Source organism: Triticum dicoccoides, chromosome 1A (genome assembly GCF_002162155.2).
Source record: "Triticum dicoccoides isolate Atlit2015 ecotype Zavitan chromosome 1A, WEW_v2.0, whole genome shotgun sequence".
Lineage (NCBI taxonomy): Eukaryota > Viridiplantae > Streptophyta > Magnoliopsida > Poales > Poaceae > Triticum > Triticum dicoccoides.
In genome coordinates, this window is record NC_041380.1 from 577406099 (window position 1) to 577428120 (window position 22022).

Below are 22022 nucleotides of genomic sequence, written 5' to 3' on the forward strand. Positions count from 1 at the left end.
AGGCAAAGAGTTGGGATCGAGTGGCTGTGAGGGGATGGAGCGATGGCTCCTGTGCAGCTAGGTTTAGAAGGGTTTAGGCGGGCCTTGGTTAGGAGATGGGCCGGCAGGCCCTGGTAGGCCCAGCTGGGCTGGAGGAAAAACTAGGGAGAGAGAGAGAGACAAGGAGAGTTGGGCCGGCCTAGCACTGCTGAAGGTTTTTATTTTCTCATCTCAGAAAAGAGAAACAGATGGAGAGGAGAGAAAAGAAAATATTTGAGATAGGACTAGAAGTAGACATCGGCTAGACCATCTGTTTTACTACCTAGGTGCTATATAAATGTACTTATACCGCCCAGGACCTAGGAAGGGCTGGCAGATACAGGACGCGGCGGCATCAGCTGTTGCCTCATGCATATGCACACAGATCCAGACACGCTGGTGTACTTGGACGGGAAACGTATACGACGAGGATAGATACCAACGCATCCTCCATGTCGAGCACCTGGACACTGCATTATTTTCAGATCAGTCATTTGTGGACATGCCACGATCTATGCAACACGCATGCAAGTAAGCAAGCCCCATGGACAAGATGCATACAACTATGGTAGCAAGCAAACACACGTTTGCACACGACCTACTAAGTGCGGGTATGAAATCGATTCCTATTTCCCTTTTCGCTTGGTATATATTCAAAAGAAATTGTATTTTTTTGTATTAAAAGCACTCACTCTTTAGACAAGAATTATTCACGGGCAAGCACACACTCTAAGTCTATGTATATATGCATCACACTAGCATCCATCATATAAAAGTGTTTCTATATGCACCATTCTTCTGATGTTCATGTCTCACATAACAGGATTTATTTTCTTATGTATAAGTATACCATGCATGCACATGGGATAACTCATAATGAAACACAACAATTAATTATGCAATTTCATAGAGCTTTGTGAGAAGATTGCCCATAAGAAAATTGTCTCCGGTTTAGAAAATATAATTATGTGTGTTTCCGGTTAATGAACCAGTCACAACAGTTAATCAAATATCCCAGATCCTTCTGTCCATGGCACTACATATATGTCTTGCATTAATCATGGACAATTAGTACACCATTGCTAGTGGATAGCACCTGAAATAGTGGGTGTCCAAATAAAATAGAGAAGTTGGAAACCAAACAATCAACACGTTCCTTAGGAGTTTTGCAAGAATGATTTGGGTGAAAGTACAATTATTTTTCATGTTAGAGAAAATGGATACTTATTCGGCTAGGGGAGTGCCACATTTTCCCCATTACAACGCACGGGCATATGTTCCCAAAGAATCATATTGTTAATTGATCCATCAACCATATACACTTAATTATCTATGTGGTTCATTTATGTCTAAAAAATCCATTTGGTTTATTTAGCTGCATTGTCGTCTGCCGCTTTATCGCAGTTGTTGTTTAACCAATAGCGAAGCACGGGCAATGGGCATATGGTTTTTTCTCCTGTTGCAACGCACGGGCAATTTTCCTAGTATCAAGCTAAAACAAAAGAGAAAATTGCTTATTTGTGCCTCACAAACGCTTGGCAATCCTACTCCGGCATTTTATTCTTCCTATTAGTGTCAAATAAGCAAAAAATGTACTCCTACACCCGCTGCCAATCGTCCTCGTACGAGGAAACAGAGAGATTGAGAGAGCGCTCACCGAAAGCAGTGGAGCGGAGCTTGGGCATCTGCAGGAACTCGACATACTCCTGCTCCCGGCCATGACGAACACCACGACATACGAAATCTTGAACAATGGAGAAGGGCACAAAATTCAACGCCATACCGCTGCCTTGCGGTCCTCGCGGCCACCGGCCAGCCGCTTCAGGTTAGGGACCGAGCGCGGAAGGGCGCCGCCGCCTCGATTCCCTCCTCGGTGGTCAGCTCGGCGCACGCGGGAGAGGGTGATGTCCTCCCTGGCGTCCACTACAGGATCCGGAACCGGGAGTGGCGGCGGACGAGCCGACGGGAGGGGCGCTGCCATCGCTGGTCGCCTGGTGCGATGCCGCCGTATGGGGGAGGCGGGCGCCACTATGATTTTCTTTTCTTGAGGTGCATTTTTTTAGTGTAACTATGAGGTTTAACAACTGTAACTTCATTGGTGCTCATAACAATCACAACACACTGATTTGGATCTAAGGTCAAGAAAATATAAAGTAACTCCTATGACTAAAAATTATAATGAAATATCTTGTAAACACCTTCTTCATGGTATCAATCTTTACTTGAAGAAATACTCAAAGACTTAGGTAGAGAGGTTGCAACTAAACTAGAGTAACGATGTGTCACTCTTTCAGCTACACGAACTTTAGCAATAATGATTTTTGAAAGCGCCTTGAGCCGCCCATCTAAAAAGATGGAAAGCCTTAATCGATAAACGTACTTGGGCCAGGATGATCCCCTAGAAGTATAGGTCGTCGAATCACTATATCTTCACCATGGTGTTGATAAAGATTTCACCTCCACAAAGAATCAAACCAACAAAAAATCTTGATACGGCAACATAACGATAGAGGCAAAGGTGTTCGTCTTTCGATGAGATGGTGATTATCGTTTTCGGAAAAGTGGACTTTGACGATCCGACTACGAACGTGCGAGGACGCCGCGCCTTAGCAATCGCTAAACCAAATCTGAGAGGTTATTGACCATGTTGAAGCACGATCAACCTGACCACGAGGGTCTATTTCCTTCAAACAAACGAAGAACAAGCAAGAAGCTAAATTGCAATCTGGATATGCGAATATAAGATGAAAGCTCTATTGATCATGGTGGGGTTCTGTGACGTCTTGGTCTGGTCGTTGAACACAACCAAAGTACGTGAAGTTACAGCTATGAGGAGCTTTAATCTAAACAAAACCAAAGTCTAAACCATGCCCTAAGGGCTGTATATATGGAGTAGGGGGGAATTTTATGACCCCTTGGAGGAGGGGTCTGAAACCAACACTTAACTCTGTTTTCCCATACATACGGAGTCTAAAAGAAGCCTATACTGAAGTATTTTGAAATTGCATGGGTCTGCCCCAATAATAAGGTGTCGCAACACTTATAATAGCCTCTGGATGAAATTTATGAAGTAACATCTTGTATATTTCGTCCAAGCCTTCATGCACTCATTATGATGGCTTCAAAGTTGTGAAATCGTCACTTGAAACTCCGTTCTTGTTTCCCTTGCGCATGCCATCAACTCCATGCTTGATCTTGCTCCAATGTTCATCTTTCTTGTTCAAGCTAGGCCCTTCATTTGTAAGTAAAACAAATGTATCCAATTTAGGCAACGTCATATTCTCATGAACATTAGAATTGTTACCAAGAAATGAAAGTACCCGGTAATTCAATTGGCATGCGCGAGCTCAAATAATTGGTCCAGTATGTATAGCAGAAGGGGCAATGGGTTTAACAATGGTACTGACGTCCTCATCACATAAACTCATCATATCCAAATAATCAAATCTGCGAGGACAGAAAACTCTCTAACCTCATGGCACTGCCCAAAGAACGAGAGGAAGTTTATTCTCACAAAATTATGACGATCATTAGGTGTTGACGAGGAACATATAGATCTTGAAGATCCGAGGTCCTCCCACCTCCCAGTGCCAAGATGGCAGCCGGAGCCGAGGGACCAAAATTTCTCAGATAATTATGAGTTGCTTAATAGTGAGACTGAAGGAGACGATATGGGCCGGCCCAGCTCGCTAGAGATCCACGGGCCTTAAGCGCTTGTTTTTTTTCGTATTTTTTCTTTCCTTTTTTTACTATTTTAAAAAAATGTATATTTATATATATAAATATTACAAAATAATTTATATAATTTTTTAATAAATTATAGGTTTGTGTTTGAAAAATGTTAAACGCGTATAGAAAAATGTTTCTAATCTATATGAAAAATATACAACGTGTATAAAAAAAGTAGACATCAAAACATTTTTTTGAAAAAAAATGTTAAACGGTTATATTTTTTATGATGTATAAAAATATTTAGATGGTCTATGGAAAATGTAGACATCAATATATATTTTAAAAAAAGTGTGTGCGGTGTTAAAAAAGTGTTTGTGCAACTTAAAAAAATTGTGATAGCATTTGGAAAAAATGTCTCAACACGTAATTGAATTTTTTTAACAAATATTCAGACAACAATGTTCAAAAACACGTGTTTAAAAAAATTTAATCATGTTTTTGAGAAATGCTAAACATATATAACATAAATGTTTCAGATGCATACCAAAAATGTACAATGTGTCTGGCACAAAGTACACATCAAACATGTATTTGAAAGAAAATTAATCATTGTATTTACAAATGTTAATCATGTATTTAAAATTTGTTAAACATGTATAATATTTTTTCCTAGATGTATAAAAAAATGTAGACATAAAAACTTACATTTAAAATAATATTAATCATGTAGTTTTATAATACTGAAAATGTACACAAATAACGTTTCATATGTATAAGAAAAATGTACGAGGTGTATCGAAAAAAGTAGATATCAGAATTTATATTATAAAAATGTTAATCATGTATTTAAAAATGTTAAAGATGCATAAAATATGTTTTTGATCTATATAACAAAAAAATTGTATGTGAAAAAAGTAGAAATGTGTTGAAGAAGAAAAAAGAAACAAAAACTGAAAAAAAAACATTGAACACAATGAAAACCAAAGAAAAATAAAAATAAAAACTGAGAAATAAACAAAGAAAAACGAGAAAGAAACAAATAAAAAGGAAGAAAACCAAAAAAATGAAGCGAACAAGAGAAGCACAGCGACAACTAGCGAATGAGTGGGCAGGTAAAAGCTTCAAGCGAGGGGAGTATACATCTTGCTATAAGCAAGATATAACTCCCGCAAGAGGCAGCAGGCGGACAAATGATGCGCGTGAATTCGCAGCACCCCAATTTCAGCATGTTATTTTTAAAAAAAGTTCTCAGTCATAAAAACACTATTTTTGTGCTAATGATTATTACAAATCTCAAATCTCCATGAAATGCTAAAATTGACCGGCAATGCTCACTTGTCAGGCCTAGTGACAAGAACATTGTTTACTTTGATATAGCTTTGAATTTTCAATCAAGATCCAATTAAAATCAGAAATAAAAACTTTAAACTAATTACATATTTTAAAAGTTTTTTCATGAAAAATGTTTTTTGTTGAAATTTAGGTAGCTAACTTGCCAATGATGATTCTCTCAGAGTTAGACTGCTCATTTAAATGAGCTGGGACTCTTCCAGAATAGTCATTCCAATGAGCGTGATTCTTCTAGAAACCACAACAAGCAACCTTGCGGTAAATGACAATTTTATGGTAGGCACCCATCCCTGGAATTTTGGCTGGAACCATTGATGATGGTGGTGGTGATGGTTTTTGATTATTTCCGGGTCGTCGTTATAACAATGTATAATACTTCCTGGTAGTCGTTAATAGATTTGTAACATTGATTTCTCTATTGTCAGTGGCATCATTTGTTTTCTACTCTTCTATTGCAACTATGTATATTATGTGTGAATGCATACAAACTTAACAGAGTTGCATGTTCATATTTGTACGTTGTCCATAAATCAGAAGTAACTGTTCAAGACACATGTACTCGCAAATTTTGTTTTATTTTTGCTCAAGACACATGAAGAATATGTATGATGTTGTGACACATTTGATTGTTGGAAAAAGATAATGTTGTAACGAAAAATTAGTGATGTAACTCGTTTTGACATTTTTCGACAAAACTTCTTTTGACTTAATGAAAACTTCTGCACATGTCATGTTTAATAATAACTCATAGAACATCTTTTTTCCCAACAATTCTAATTTTTACAAGCTTTTAGATAAATATACATATCACAAGTGCTCTACCGTTTAAGCGCTAGCGTTGACGACTAGTTATCGGCTAATGGTAGATGGAGACATGGTGGAAATACGGCGGATGCTAGCTAGACACATGCATCTGACTAGGGCAGTTACTTCTATATGCGTTTAAATATGAACATGTATATTTTGCAAAAAAGAAAATGAGCATGTCCTTGTATATTTTGCAAAAAAGAATGAACATGTCCTTGAATATTGCAGAAAATGGCCGGTTTCATCTGAAATAATAGGCCAGACTTGTTTGACCGGTACCATAAATATCAACTGGATATTTTTTTTCTCTTCAAAAAGGAGGTCAAAACCCCCGGCATATCAACAGAATACTGCAGCGAAGTGTTCACTGAAAATGCGGAAAAAAAAGATCCATTTCATGGTTTACATCACATACATCAAACAACTTGAGGTCAAGCCTAAAAAAAATAAATTGAAGACCAAATAATATTACACGAGGCATATGCTCATAGAGTTTATATCCATAGGCAAATGACACATGTAATATCTTTTATTGTAGCAACGAAAGAAAATACACACAAGCACATGAACAAACTGGCACACTGGTTTGGATACTCTCAATGGGATCCAGTTTTATTGAACACGAAGGCGAGACGTAACTTTGGCCTGTGAAATTTCAGACCATGCTTATCCATTATTAGTCATCAAGATCAAGGGATGCCAGGAGAGCATTCCCCTTACACAAACTATCACAAGCATCACCGCAGAGTTTCACATAGAGTTTCATCTCTTCACTGTTGATAGCTGGTGCCAAAGAAACATAGTATGCCTCAATTACTAACTTTTCAATTAGTTTGCACATACAAATGAAATATAAATATATTCAGATGGATTTTATTTACCTATGTTGACCATGACCATGTTGTCACACATGGAAGACCTACATTCTAAGCTGCAATACTCAATGGTGTTTAGTTCATCTGCCAAAACGAAATAGATCTGTATTAGCTATTTTCACAACTACTTTTTGGGATCATGGAAACATTATTCATGTCAAATATGATCATACAAATCATCTAAACAAATTAATAATAGTTTATATTATGTTAGTAGGTAAACTTGGGAAAAATACTCTTTTAGGATCATGTCTACTTTTTTATACTTTCTGCGTCCCAATGGGACAGAGAGAGTAGTATATACTTCGTATCATATTAATTGTCGCTCAATCAGATGTATCTAAACGTATTTTAGTGCTAGATGGATCAGATTGAGCGGTAATTAGTACTATATGAGACGGAGGGAGTATAAAGTAAAAGTAGTAGTGAGTTGTGTGTCTTTACCGGAGCTGCGTACAAAGGCCAAGTCAGCGGGGAGGTGACAGCCACAGAAGTCTGCGCACTGAAACACTGTACTAGGACCGAGAAGGCAAGAATGGTAGCAGGCCACTTTGAAGATGCTCCCGCCGCAATCCACGCCCTCTACATGTTGCACCTGCTTGAGGACCAGCCCCAGCACGAGTAAACACACGATCACACTCCCCAGACCCCTCTTGCTTCCTCCCATGGCTATGGCTGCCGGGCTCTCCTCCAGGAGGCACAAGTAATAATGGGGGCTTTGGTTCAAGGGCTTCTGAGGCTAGATTTGGATGGCTACTAGTATCGATTTTTATACTAGGAGATGATGGTCGTGGGAGTGTGTAGATGAGTACTGGTTGTTGCACGTGAAACCAAAGCACACCAGGGCCATAGTTTCTTCTCCCACACGGGATAAAAAGTTTGGATCGACGGCGCGCGCGGACAAAGTTGTGACCTGGGCGCACCTATCCAGTAGGGATGTTACGTGCACGCCGGCGCGTTTTTTAACTACACTAGATGACCAGTTGCGCCAAATGGCGCAAAGACCTGTTTAAAACCATGTTTGTGTTGAAAATATTTGTATTTTTTCAATAACCGTATATTTGAGTACATTTTGTAAGAACTTATACCCTATATACAAAGAAAATTAATTGCAAATATTTTCTTAAGGTAATAATGCCACAAATTAGATCACTGGTAGGTCAAGATAGTTGAGCCTACAATTAGGAACACCGAGTAGCTGTAAACTTGCATTAAAAAAAGAGTAAACACAAGTGACACGATAAAATGTATTTAATACATGAACTCGTGAACATTACCTGGGGCGGTGAAGTTAGGATCTTTCGTCATGTGACGAGTGGTGTCAGGTGCTTCAGATCTATGCAAGAGTTCAACAACGATGACTACAGCTCCAAGGCATTGGTCCTTAGGGGCACGTGCACGAAACTTTTTGACTATCATCGACCAGGTCAAGCCGGCTCCGATAGGGAAGTGGCGACAGCGGCGCATCAACAACATAGTGTATGCAGTGGTTTTGGAATCTCAATGTATTTTTTTATTATGTTTTATATGCTTTGTATTTCCAGTGAACATTGATGATAGATCTAAATCATTTTCGGAAAAACAATTGAGGGGTAAGATTTTGACCAGTCGTCACACTTGTTTCTGTGAATAAAACCTTCCTGATAATATAGACCCTTAAAAAAGAAAAACTACCTAACAATAGATTTTTTTTGAGGGATTTCCCTGGCAATAGATTTTTTGTGTAGAAAACCCTGACAATAGATGGTTGGGACCTGGGAGCACTCAGAAATGTATTTTCCTGGTGGGCCACATCGTTCACGGGTGGACGGGTGGACCTGTGGGCCACAACATTCACAAAAAGCAATAGCAGCGTGTCTGGTGTGTGAAGCCTCCCGCTGGTCCAAACCACGCGTGTCTGGTGTGTGTGGGTTTGCCTGTGCGCGTGTCCTCCCACCGGTTAGCCACTCAGCGCAGCTCTGGACAGAGCAGATTGGTGATTTGGGTGGTGCTGGGTACGCCTCGGCTCCTTGCAGTGGTTGTAGGATTGCCGTCGTCGTGATGTTCCGGCTATCAGTGCTGCTTCCCATGACTGCTTCTTGGGGCGCTGCTTCCCCGTCCATACGATCTGCGCCACTGATGTTCAGGTCATCCGTCTCTCCCTGCCGTCTGCTCGATTTGCTGCTCTTCCCTGATCTGGTTTGTATTGTTTCATCTGGTATTGGATTTGTTGTTCGCTATCTTGGGCTGGGTTCAGTATGGTGTTTCTCGAGCAACGAAGTCATTGGATTGGGCTCTGGTTTTTGTAGAGATGCCGCTTTCGTGCTTCAATTGTTGTGGAGGGCGTCGTGCACTACAGAGGATGAGAGTGGTTGATTTTTGTGGACTGATGCTTCCCTTCAAGTTTAACTTGCTTCTTGAATTGCCAACTTTGACAGGAGGAGATTGATCGGTGCACCCACTGCATAGAGCCGAAGGAAGTGTGTCAATCCAGCAATACATGGAGCTGGCCAGCAACCAGCGACGCAGCCACCATTGTCTTACCTGCTCTAAGCACACAGTTAATTTTGTTTCGGATGGAATGCATTCAGCATACATGGTGGAAGAGAGCTGCCCCCAGGCCCTCACTACTGAACAAGCACGCCCACAACAAGGACATGGAGATCTTCATCACAGGGGCAATCAACTTCAACTTTACCACCTACATTACCATGATCTCACTGCTTGCTAGATCTGGTATACCGACAGTGATTCACCAACCATATAGCCATTAAACTACATGCAATTCCTGTTTTCAGAATACTTGCCCAAATAATGGCTGCATTGTCAGCTCGCCATCACTTTAAAACATGAGCTGCCACAATTCTCCTTTCCTCACACCACATATCTTTACATAATGCAATAAAAGAGTGGCAGTCTCATGCCTTGTTTTGAAATTGATTGAGTAAAAAATGACACCTTGATGCGTGCGCTTGCCAGAGAAGTGCATTCAGCATTTACCTACTTGAGGTGATCACATACACAAAATTAAAATGCAATGATCACATCACATACTATAATTTGTTTTCTTAATTTATGCACATTGTACACCCGCTTTCCCAAATCGGCTTTACCATATCACCATATATCCAACCTTAGGTACAACACGCAACCTACAATTGAACCGATAGTTCAATAAGGAAGAACATTTAGCACAAAGGAAGATGAAGTTAAAAAAACTTCCAATGAACACAGAAAAAAATCGATGCTTCAGTGAGTGCCAATATCATCTAAAAATATGCAATATAATAATAAGAGGTCAAGCCAGTCAAGTGAAAGACGTCTACAACTACAGAACAACACATTAGCAAACTTGAGAGCAACAGAATTACAATTAGTACAGTTTTCAAGGCAACACATAAGAAACTACATGACTATCACTAAGTGAGGAGTGGGTGGCTCCAAGAACTGGAATTAGACAAATTATACATCATCAATCATTAGGAGCTGGACCCAATAGAATCTTGTCTCCTGGTCTGCAAGCCAAAAAAATGCAGGAAGACTATCAACACATATGCAGCAAGAACACCATGGCAATGGTAATAGATGATTGAGCGCATTGTAAATAATGGGGCGACCGCACCTCAAGTAGATCACGTTAGAATAAAAACAACACGACAGTGGCGATGGCACTTGTTGAGCTTTATGTCGAGCCTTCGAGGCAGTCTAGAAGTGATGGCCGATGTGATTCGCCCTTGCAAGTAAATTAGGAGAGGCCATTACCAAACTCGATACATACTTTCATTTTATATGTTACCTAGGAAGCAATTAGATCAAATACGTATATATATTTAATGCAATGCTCTATCCGGTATCTGAATGCTCAAGTTATAAAGTTGTGTCAGCTTGACAATTGTCAAATCCCTGCTGGAAAAGTAATACATTGATCTCAAGCTAATTGGCCGCCTTGAGGTTGGTAGCGAGACAGTGATAGACAAAAGTAAATCCATCAAAACGTGGCTGATGCAATTTTTAGAGGTAAATCATGGAATAGTATCCCACATATATTCACCCTCTAAATGTTGATCTTTATGAATTCACGGTTTCTAGTTCTTTTAGTTGTTTGTTATTAGTTCAGTTTCTGTCTCACTCACTCAGTCGCTACTGTTGACACTTGTCACAAATACAGGAAAGTGGTAATACCAACATCGAGGGAGTTTGACTCCAGTAATGCATGTTATGGTGGAACAACTTCCCTCTTGAATTGGTGTGACTTCGGTCCAAAATCCATGCTGGGATGAACGTTACGGCCTTGTAGTCTGCACAGATAGCACGGTTAGTCACCCAATATAGCCATCTAACTGTTGCACTAAGTGGGTTCAGTTTCTATTCCTTTTGTCTCCATGCAACATTCATTTGTTGTCCCATATTATGTTCAGGTTTATGCAGAGGGACCAGCTCGTCCTGGTGAAGCTGCTGCAGTTTCTATGCTTATTGGTCCAAATGCACCTATTTCTTTCAAAAGCAAATATAGAGCTTTTCACATGACTCATGTTTACGATCTCTACAAGCCTCATCTTGGAAGTGAATATCCGGTTAGGATTCTATCACCTGTTTTTTGTTTTAGGCATCTAAATAAACAAATTTCTCAATGAGATACCATTTTTTGTCTATTTCATAGTATTATATCATCTTACATATTATAGCTAGGTTGTTAATGGGAAACTTTGTCACACATGCGATTGGGGACCACACGCGTGCGCATATCAAGCCAACACACCATAAATGTAGCAGCAGCACGCAAGCCACAAATAGGCGTGTGGCGCAGCGCATGGGGAAGACAGAGACACAACCAATAGAGCGAGGAGCAGACAGCCACGCTTGCCATTGAGCCGTTCACACTAGAACGGATCAAAGAGTAGGACATTTCTATTCTCAAACCCTCCCATCATAGGGAGTAATTATCAAACAGAGAAACAAAAGGAAAAGAAAAGCAAGCAGTTCCCTTCCTCCATCTGTTTTTTATTTTCTTTCACTTGTATACATGAGACCAACACACAAGCAGTTTAACTATACATAATTCCCAATTCAAGAACATGGTTGAATATTAGAGCAACGGCCACATACTACTCTTAGTAAAGTAAAACAGGGCATGCTCAGTCATGTTTGACAGGCGCAGCTCAGGAAATATTTGATTGTGCTATTATTAGTAGGTACATTACAGAGCTTGTTCATGCTAAGAACATCTACTATTAGATTCTTATAACCATACTTCATGTTTCTATTTTCTAAATTAAAATAGGTGATCTCACTACAGTAAAAAACAAACACATATATAGCTGCATAATTACCTCATGAAGCTATTAGCAATACTTAATAATAAGTTAACAAAGATGACACCCAATGAATCAAACACTAAAGCTTTGGCTTCACCATAACAAATTAATCTTTGCCATGTACAATCTAGCCCTCAATACCTGGCATTTCATTTTACAATGGAACTCTGTTATCCCTTGGCAAGCAGCAGTAATGTAGCAGTAGCACTTCTTTCTCGTGTACTCATGTTGGACAGAACAAATATTAGATATTAAAAAATCATGTTACACATGAAGCCAAATAAGCATTTTTGCATAAACCAAACGGATAAACTCACCCTGGGGTAGACTGCAATCATCTGATAATCATCAATCATGTATAATCTATTCAAACAGATTTGTCGGTCAAAATATGACAATTAGCGTCCACCGTGTAGCTTTATTAAGAGTGATGCTCGATGCCGGGCTGCAAATCATAAACACGTGTTACTACATTTAAATCTATGTTGCCAAAAAAATAAGTAAGCGGTAAGAATTATGAAAATATATAACACCCTTTGGCATGGATTGCAAAAACTAAAAAAGAAAAGGATGCCCAGTATGGACTCTTCTATATGCGCACCTTATATTTCCTACATGAAGAAGAATAAGAGATGAACCACTAACCTAGCAAGCAGTCAAGCGAACCTGATGGTACTGGTCTCTTGCCGTTGAGACCAATGCACTTGACTTGGAGCTGCGTGCTACTGCCTTCACACCGCAAGGCTTTCTTACTCTTGTTGTCCTGTCCCTCGAATGCAATGAACAGCAGGTACATACACCATAGAGAAAATGTAAGCAACTGAACATATGACATATCCTTCATCAATTCTTATATATAAAACTAAAGTTCAGGTTTTCTCACTGGCTCATAGCCTTCTCTTCAATCCTTGCTTCTCATAAAGATTTCTCCTCTCCCTCCAATGCAATGAACAACAAGTGCATACACCATAGAGAGAATGTTAGGAACTGAACATATGACATGTCCTTCATCAATTCTTAAAAAAAACTAAAAATGAAGCTCTTCTCATTGGCTCATAGCCTTCTCTTCAATCCTTGCTTCTCACAAAGTGTTTTCAGATTCACAAATAACCAAGGAGGCAACCAACAACATATAATAGCACATAGCAGTAGCACAAGTAGAGTTAGGCCAAGCAGGGCTTGGCAGCAGCAGAACCCACAACAAACACATCTACCAGCACAAAATCAAAATAGAAGGGGGGAGAGGAGGATGGAGCTCACCTGCCTGAAGAGACAAGAACAACCAGAGGAGATGGGGGTGTGGACGATAGATGGATGGGCGGGCTTCTCGAGTGGACGGATGACGGGCACGAGAGTCGGCCTTCTCTGCGGCTCATGTTCCTACTGTCGAGGACGACAGCGATGATGCCATGAACCATCGAACATGCGCTTGTTAGGAGTAGATGAGGAGAGGTGGCTGCCAAGACACCATGATGTCTCTTTGAGGACAACCTTCTCCTCGCTAACCCTACCTGCATAAGAACAAAAAAAATAGGAACCATGAATTAGGAGATGCGATCAAGTTACCATGCAAACACGAGTAAATGGTGAAGAAATATCTCACCTGCGACGGGCTATGGGAGCCATCCTCGACCTCTCCTCCTCTACAGGCAGCCGCCGGGGTGGGGGCTCGACCAGGTGGGTTCCGCTGCAACTCTGCTGCCCTCACCGCAGCAGCCGCTCCTAATCTCCTGACGGAGATTTGAGCCCGATCCAGAATCACTGCAACAGCCGCTCCTAATCTCCTGACGGAGATTTGAGCCCGATCCAGAGTCACTGCATGCAGCGTCGGATGCCGGCGACCCGCGCCTGATCCGGCTGGATCGAACGTAGTTGAGCCCCTGCTGCTGCACCTTGAGCACCGGGGAAGTGGGCAGGGAGAGAAGGCGGCGGTGCGAGAGGAGCAGGGGAGGCGAGATGGGGCGGAGTGGTGTGGGGCTCGAGGAGGAAGGGGATTGGTCCTGGTGCGCTAGGTTTCGGGAGAGGATTGGTCCTCGCTCTCGTCGCTGCTCCTCTAGTCCATCCCGTCAACTCCCTCCACAAAAACACACCCTCTGCTCGCTGGCCCCCTCAGCCTCATAACCCCACCCGTCATCCTCTCTTGAAGCGGCCACGAACGTGGAAAACAGTGGACGGTTGACCAGTCGCCAGCAGCCAAAAAAACACTGTAGCTACTCGATCGAGCGGTGGAAAACGCACAGCGCGCGCAATGCCTCCAGATGGGCACGTACTCTAGCAGCTTTTATATGTTAGATTCTAGTATTTCCTCCATTTATAAATATAAGTCTTTTTAGAGATTCTAACATAAACTACATACGAAGCAAAATAAATGAGTCTATACTATAAAATACGTTCATGTACATTTATAATTTTATATATGACTCATATTGAAATTTCTAAAAAGATCAGGTTGTATTTGGCAGCTCAGCATTTTTGTAGTTTTCCAAGGATAACATAGTTTTGAAAGAAAAAAACATTGGTTTTAAATATGTTAGTTTATAGCTGGGCTTATGCCTATATAAGACAATAATCTCTGGTTAATCTCTAAGGCTCATTTAGATGCATGGCAAATGATGGTAAGTTTAGTACCATATTGCTAGTAGAGTGAGAGTGAGACCCCTTTAGAAGGGATGCTCTACCACATGTCATTGGGAGTTTGGGAAGAGGAGTTGTACACGCGCACTCCTCCCCCTCCTCTGCAAGCCTCGCGTCGTCACGACGTGTGCGCGTCACGGGTTGCCGGAACGAGCCGAAGCTTATTTTTGCCAGTCAGAAATTGTTAATTACTCTTGGATTAATTGATTTTTTTAGGGTCACCACACTTTATTTAAACCTCAATGATGTTTGGTACAAATAAAACAGTAGGAAAAGTGGATAACCAAAGGTGCCGTCCCGCGGCAAGAGAGGCCGAAGCCTTAGCCAAAGCATGAGCTTCAAAATTGCATTCTCTAGCTTCATGCACCACTTCAGATTCATCGACTTGCCTCATTCTCAGTTTTATATCCCTGATAATAGTCGTCGAGGAGCCCATGAAGTTACCATATAAATGATTGACAGTGGCTAAGCAGTCAGTTGCAACTTTCACCCTTCTCAACTGCAGGTCTGTTGCTAGGGCGAATGCCTCACAGCAAGCATGGGCTTCTAAACATTCAGGATCGACTAGTCCATCAAAGACAGTCACTGAAGCTCCCAGGTAAACACCTTTGTCATCACGACAGATGGCTGCACTTGCACCTCTTACATTATTCCTGGAGATTGAAGCATCGACATTAATCTTTGCTACACCAGGACCACTTTTCAACCATCGTTTCGTGACTCCTCTCTGAACTCCAGCGTGTTTTTTCTTCTCCTTTGCTGGCATTAACTGAAGATCATCCAAAAATCTTTGAATGAAAGAAAAAGTAGACAGGGGACTCTGATATTTCTTCATGCTTTGCCTGTCTCCTTGCCCACCAAATTGCCCAGAGTGTCACAAGAATCTTCGCAAAAACTTGTTCACTCGTTGATTCTTGCATCTCCGTAAGCCACAGCCTTGCATCATCGAATTGGCATGCAATCATATGCTCAACTATGTCCTCATCAACTAGTGCCCAGACACATTTTGACATGCGGCAATCAATTAGTGCATGGCGCCAGCTGTCCACTTTGGCATTGCAAAGAAAACAGGTCTCCGAATCAGCTATATGCCTCGGTTTTAATACTGCACCAGTCGGGATAGAGTTCCGAGCTAATCTCCAAGAAAAAAAAATTATCTTCCCTGGGACATTTGCTTTCCATAGTTTCTGCCATTGTTTCTGTTTTGATGCCATATCTGACATACTTCCATGGTGGTATAGCCAATCCTCCCTTCGCCTCTTCGTATCGACCAGCAGGTGGTACGCAGACCGTACCGAGAAAATACCTAAACGCTCATAGTGCCACGCCCACCAATCCTCTGAAGCAGAAGTGCTCAGCGGAATATTTAACACAGCTTCAGCATCAATGACATTCATGTGCTGGTAAACAGCAGCCCGATCCCACTTTCTGGAGGGTACATCAATTAGTTCTGCAACCAAAACCGGAGGAACATCAGAGATTGGGTGCAAAGCCCGCAGCATATTGTTCCTTGGAATCTAGTTTTGGTTCCACACGTGCGTTGATCCACCATCACCGATCCGTCGTATGAGCCCTTGTTTCAAAACTTCCAAGCCTGCATAAACAGCTCTCCATACTTGTGATGGTTGTGATCCAATTTCTGCTTGCAACAAGTCTGAAGATGGGAAATACTTTGCCTTCAAAATTCTAGCACTCAACGAACTAGGTTCCTGGAGTATTATCCATCCTTGTTTTGCCAACATCGCGAGGTTAAAGAGCTCAGTGTCCTGAAATCCCAGACCACCCATGTACTTGGGCATAGTGAGATCCTCCCAAGAGACCCAAGTTGTTTTTCTATTTCAATCTTTACTCCCCCCAAAAAAATTCCTCAACATAGTATTCATCTGATTGCAAAGGCCCCGGGGTAGCAAGAAGCATGACATGGAGTAAGTGGGGATCTCCTGAGCGATTGCTTTTATTAAAATTTCCTTCCCAGATGAAGCCATACACTTCTCAATCCAGCCCTGAACTTTTGCCCACATTCTGTCTTTTATGTACTTAAATGATCCATTCTTGCTCCTTCCCACATCTGACGGTAAGCCAAGGTACCGTTCATTTAAAGACTCATTTGGAACAGTAAGAATGGATTTAATAGAATTCCTTGTAGCCTCCGGGCAACCCTTCCCAAAAAAGATAGAAGACTTGGTTAAATTAACTATTTGGCCTGAAGCATCACAATACTGCTGCACTGTATCTCGGATGATAGTAGCAGCGATATCATTTGCTTTCAACATGAGTAAACTGTCATCCGCAAAAAGTAAATGATTGACGGGAGGAGCCGTAGGAGCGACAACTACCCCCCTCACATTTTCATTCTCACCCTTGGAGTTCAACAAACACGAGAAACCTTCTGCCGCTAGCAAGAAGAGATACGGAGAGATCGGGTCACCTTGGCGGATGCCCTTGGTGGGTTTAAACTCCTCCAGTCGACCACCATTCAGCAAAACTGAGAAGGAAACTGTATTCACACATTGCATAACTTTACGAACCCAAGATGGATGCAAGCCAATTTTTAGCATAACAGCTTCAAGGTAGTTCCACTCAACCCTATCATACGCTTTCATCATGTCAAGCTTCAATGCACAATGTGAATTTTTCTTACTCCTTGATCTCTTCATGAAGTGAAGGCATTCATATGCAGCTATAACATTGTCAGTAATGAGTCTGCCAGGAACGAAAGCGGATTGCTCTTGGGAAATAATCTCCGGTAAAATATTTTTCAGCTGGTTAGAATGAACTTTAGAAATAATCTTGAAGATTACGTTGCACAAACTAATCGGTCGAAATTGGACCAAAGAGGTTGGGTTTTTTACCTTAGGGATAAGAACGATGAACGTTTTATTTATAACCTCCGGAGAATCTAGCCCATTGAGAACACGCAATACCATCTCGGTAACCTCATCACCGCAAACACTCCAATTCCGCTGAAAGAAATGCGCCGGAAAACCATCCGGTCCCGGTGCCTTTGTTGGATACATTTGGAATAGGGCCTCCTTTACTTCACTAGCTTTATATGGTGCATTAAGCATGTCATTCATCTCAGTACTGACTTTACAAGGAATGTGGGATAACACTTCCTCCATCCCAACAGTGCCTTCAGATGCATATAAATTCTTGTAGAATTCGGTCACCTTGCTGCCCAATTCCTTTTCATCTCTGCATAATGTGCCATCCTCCCTCAGAAGCTCACTGATTCTATTTTTTCTTTTCGTCATAGACGCCTTTTGGTGAAAAAACTTTGTATTGCCGTCACCCTCCGCAAGCCACTGTATGCGCGAACGTTGGCGCCACATAATCTCTCCACGGAAATTCAACTCTATTATTCTGTTTTGCACTTTCAACTCCTCATAGGAAGGCCCCTGCCTATTAGGTTCAGACCTTAGCTCCTCAAGTTTTTTCTTCAAACTTCTAAGTTCACTCCTCACCTGACCAAAAGTGTGCTTGCCCCATGCAGCCAAAGCCGAGGCCAGGGCATGTAATTTCAAACTGGTATCTTGAACCGTCTCGGCCTTGCCTAACGATGCCCACACCTGCTCAAGCATCGGGAAGTATTCATCATGAGTTTCCCACATTTGTTCATAGCGGAACGGTTTGTCCAAAGCAATCCTCCTATTTGCTGCATCCAAATCATTAAAAAGGATAATTGGTGAATGATCAGATTTTTCAGCCACAAGATGTCTCACAGAAGCGAAAGGGAACAAGGAGCTCCAGCTAGCAGTAGCCAGTGCCCTATCCAGCCGCACCCTACAGAAGTATCCACCCGTCACCTTTTTCTCCCATGTCCAATCCACACCGATATACCCAAGATCGCACAGACCGCACACATCAATTGATGAGTCGCTAAGTAGTGCCACTGTCCAAGACGTCGGACCGTGGGCTGCTCGCGGACTCGGTCGTGGGCCAGGAACAAAGAGAAAAAAAATTGACTCGAATAAAAGAAGCATTGTGACTTAGTAAAATCAATGAAAAGAAGGATTCGGAACGTGAAAATGCTTCGGCTGAAAAAGCCGAATTAAGTAGTATATATTCTAAATCCATCAAATCCAAAGAGGCAAGCATTATTGAGAAAGGGCATGGAAAACATAACAAAACAGTCATGCTTGATTTTTTTTTCTAAAGTTAATGAAACCTACTTCTTGCCTTATAAGTTTCATGCCATAGAGGTTGACGAGCTTCAATGACAACAACAAGTAGCCGAACAAAGTTTAGTTGACAAAGATCTTCAAAGTAAATATGCAAACAATCAAGAAAAAGATGAAGACAAGGTGTTGGGGGTCATCCAAAAGCAGAGCAAGATATTTTTCAAGTCATGCAATCATTATGCTCTCCCAACCTATTTGAAGAGGTGTCTAGCAAGTAATGACCTATATTAAGATTTGGTCATAACTTTGTTGTTGATGCATCTATTAGAAAAAAATTCCTTATAAACAATCTTGAGAGACCAACGAAGAAAGGTAATTTAATTGTTAGCAATAAGATTGTTACAAAGCATATCGGTCAACATGTTGTGCATTTAGAGTGACCGATAGTGACTTATTATTGCAATCAAAGTTGTCCCGATTGGTTTATTTAAAAAATATATCGGTCAAATGAGACATGTATGTCCTAACTATTTTGGTTTCAAAAACATAAAGCCAAGTTTGAATTATGTTGAGAAACCCGATGCTAGTATAATTTCTTATTCAAAACATGTATAGAAAAATGTTTCTAATGTATAGGTAAAATATACAACATGTATGGAAACAAATTAAACATCAAAACATATATATGAAAAAATGTTAAACGTGTATATTTTTATGATGTATATAAAAAATATAGATGGGGTATGAAAAATGTAGACATTAAAATATATTTTTTGAAAAAATTTGTGCAGTGTTAAAAAATGTTTGTGCAACTTTTAGAAAATGGTGATAGCATTTGAAAAAAATGTTCAACGCGTAATTGAAAAACTGTTTAATACATATGCGAACAACAATGTTCAAAAACACATGTTTGAAAAAAATGTTAATCATGTATTTGAGAAATGTTAAACATATATAAAATAAATGTTTCAGCTGTATACGAAAAATGTACAATGTGTCTGGCACAAAGTAGATATCAAAACATGTATTTGAAAAAATGTTAATCATGTATTAAAAAATTTAAACTTCTACAATTTATTCTCTTCATGTATACAAAAAAATATAGATATAAAAACTTGTACATTTAAAATAATGTTAATCATGTATTTAAAAATTGTTAAACTCATAGAACATCTTTTTTCCCCAACAATTCTAATTTATACAAGCTTTTGGATAAATATATATCAAAAGTGTTCGCCCATTTAAGCGCAAGCGACTAGTTATCGGCTAATGGTAGATGGAGACATGATGAAAATACGGAGGACTTCTAGACACTTGCATCTGACTAGGGACTAGGGCAGTTACTTCTATGCGTCGAACATGTCCTTGAATATTGCAGAAAATGGGCGGTTTCATCTGAAGTAGTAGCCTGGACTTGTTTGATCAATGCCATAAATATCAACTAAATATTTTCCTCTTCGAAAAGGAGGTAACCCTCGGCATATCAACAGAATACTGCAGAGAAGTGTTCACTGAAAATGGGGAAAACAAGATCCATTTCATGGTTTACATCACAGACATCAAACAACTTGAGGTCAGGCCTAAAATAAATAAATCAAAGACCAAAGAATATTACGTGAGGCATATGCTCATAGAGTTTATATCCATAGAAAAACGATACAACATATATTATTATATCTCAATCATGGCAGTACATCAGGCAGGCATCAATATGACACCACCATGATATCTTTTATTGGAGCAACAAAAGAAAATACACACAAGCACATAAACAAACTGACACACTGGTTTGGATACTCTCAATGGGATCCTGTTTTTTATTGAACACGATGGTGTGACATAACTTTGGCCTGTGAAATCATAGACCAAGCATATGCATTATTAGTCATCAAGGGATGCCAAGAGAGTATCCCCCTTACAGAAACTGTCACAAGCATCCCCGCAGCGTTTCACATAGAGTTTCATCTCTTCGGTGTTGTCAGCTGGTGCCAAAATAGGATAGTATGCGTCAAGAACTAACTTTTCAATTAGTTTGCATGTACAAATGAAATATAAATATACTCAGATGGATTTTATTTACCTGTGTTGATCACATTGTCACACACGGAAGACCTACATCCCAAGCTGCAATACTCAATGGCGTTTGGTTCATCTGCCAAAACGAAGTAGATCCGAGATAAACAATTCCTCAGTTACAATATGTCGATGTTTTGTGTATTGGCATGGCCTCTACCGTTTATTCTGTATTAGCTATTTTCACAACTATTTTCTGGTAGAAACTTCTTAGTATAGCGGAAACATTATTCATGTCAAATCTGATCATACAAATATCAACTAACAAATACAGAATAGTTTATTAAATTAATAGGTAAACTTGGAATTTTATAATTTGACATTACACTTTTTTAGGATCACAACCACATCCACTTTGAAAAGGAGATAGTATATAAATTAGAAGTAGCGAGTTGTCTGTCTTTACCGGAGCTGCGTGCAGAGGCCAAGTTAGCGGGGACTCGACAAGCACAGAAGTCTGCGCACTGGAACACTGTACTAGGACCGAGAAGGCAAGAATTGAAGCAGGCCACTTTGAAGGGGTTTGCGCCGCAATCCACGCCCTCTACTTGCACCTGCTCCAGGACCAGCCCCAGCACGAGTAGGCACACGATCGCACTCTCCAGACCCTTTTGGCCTCCTCCCATGGCTATGGCTGCCGGGCTATCTTGCAGAAGGCACAAGTATTGATGGGGGCTTTTGGTTGAAGGACAGATGAGACTAGAGTGAGTTCCATGGCTCCTGGTAGGGATTTTTATACTAGGAGATGATGGTCGTGGGAGTGTGTAGATGAGTACTGGTTGTTGCAAGTGAAACCAAAGCACACCGGGGCCATAGTTTCTTCTCCCACACGGGGCAAAAAGTTGGATCGATGGCGCGCGGACAAAGTTGGCCGGAGCAGATGACGACGACGGCGGTGACAATGCTGTGACCTGCGCGAAGCTATCCAGTAGGATGTTACGTGCAAGCCTGCGCGTTTTTTCACTGCATTTCTATAAAAAATATATACGATGAAATACGTTTTGACGTGAACTACACACACACAATAAAGTACTAATGTATTTCTGGCACAACCACATTTTGTTTAGATTTTTTGGAAACTTTAAAACCCGATTTCACTCTAGCTGGTCCTATTTTGTCCCAGCATGCAACTATGGGGCGGGGTTTGGACAAAATACATTTTTTGTCAAAATGACACG

At 40.7% G+C, this 22022-nt stretch overlaps 2 protein-coding genes across 2 annotated transcripts; both read right to left on the reverse strand.

Moving 5' to 3' along the window:
• Window positions 1-6186: 6186 nt before the first annotated feature.
• Window positions 6187-7474, reverse strand: LOC119339889 (type-5 thionin-like). The gene is made up of 3 exons (XM_037611823.1): window positions 7167-7474; window positions 6729-6806; window positions 6187-6630 (listed from the first exon to the last, which is right to left on the reverse strand). Exons 1-3 carry the CDS (start codon window positions 7387-7389, stop codon window positions 6524-6526), a joined length of 408 nt encoding a protein of 135 aa, XP_037467720.1. The 5' UTR covers window positions 7390-7474; the 3' UTR covers window positions 6187-6523.
• A 12937-nt stretch (window positions 7475-20411) lies between these two features.
• On the reverse strand, window positions 20412-21550 carry LOC119291948 (type-5 thionin). Its single transcript, XM_037570760.1, has 3 exons — window positions 21251-21550; window positions 20852-20923; window positions 20412-20753 (listed from the first exon to the last, which is right to left on the reverse strand). Exons 1-3 carry the CDS (start codon window positions 21468-21470, stop codon window positions 20653-20655), a joined length of 393 nt encoding a protein of 130 aa, XP_037426657.1. The 5' UTR covers window positions 21471-21550; the 3' UTR covers window positions 20412-20652.
• Window positions 21551-22022: the final 472 nt, after the last annotated feature.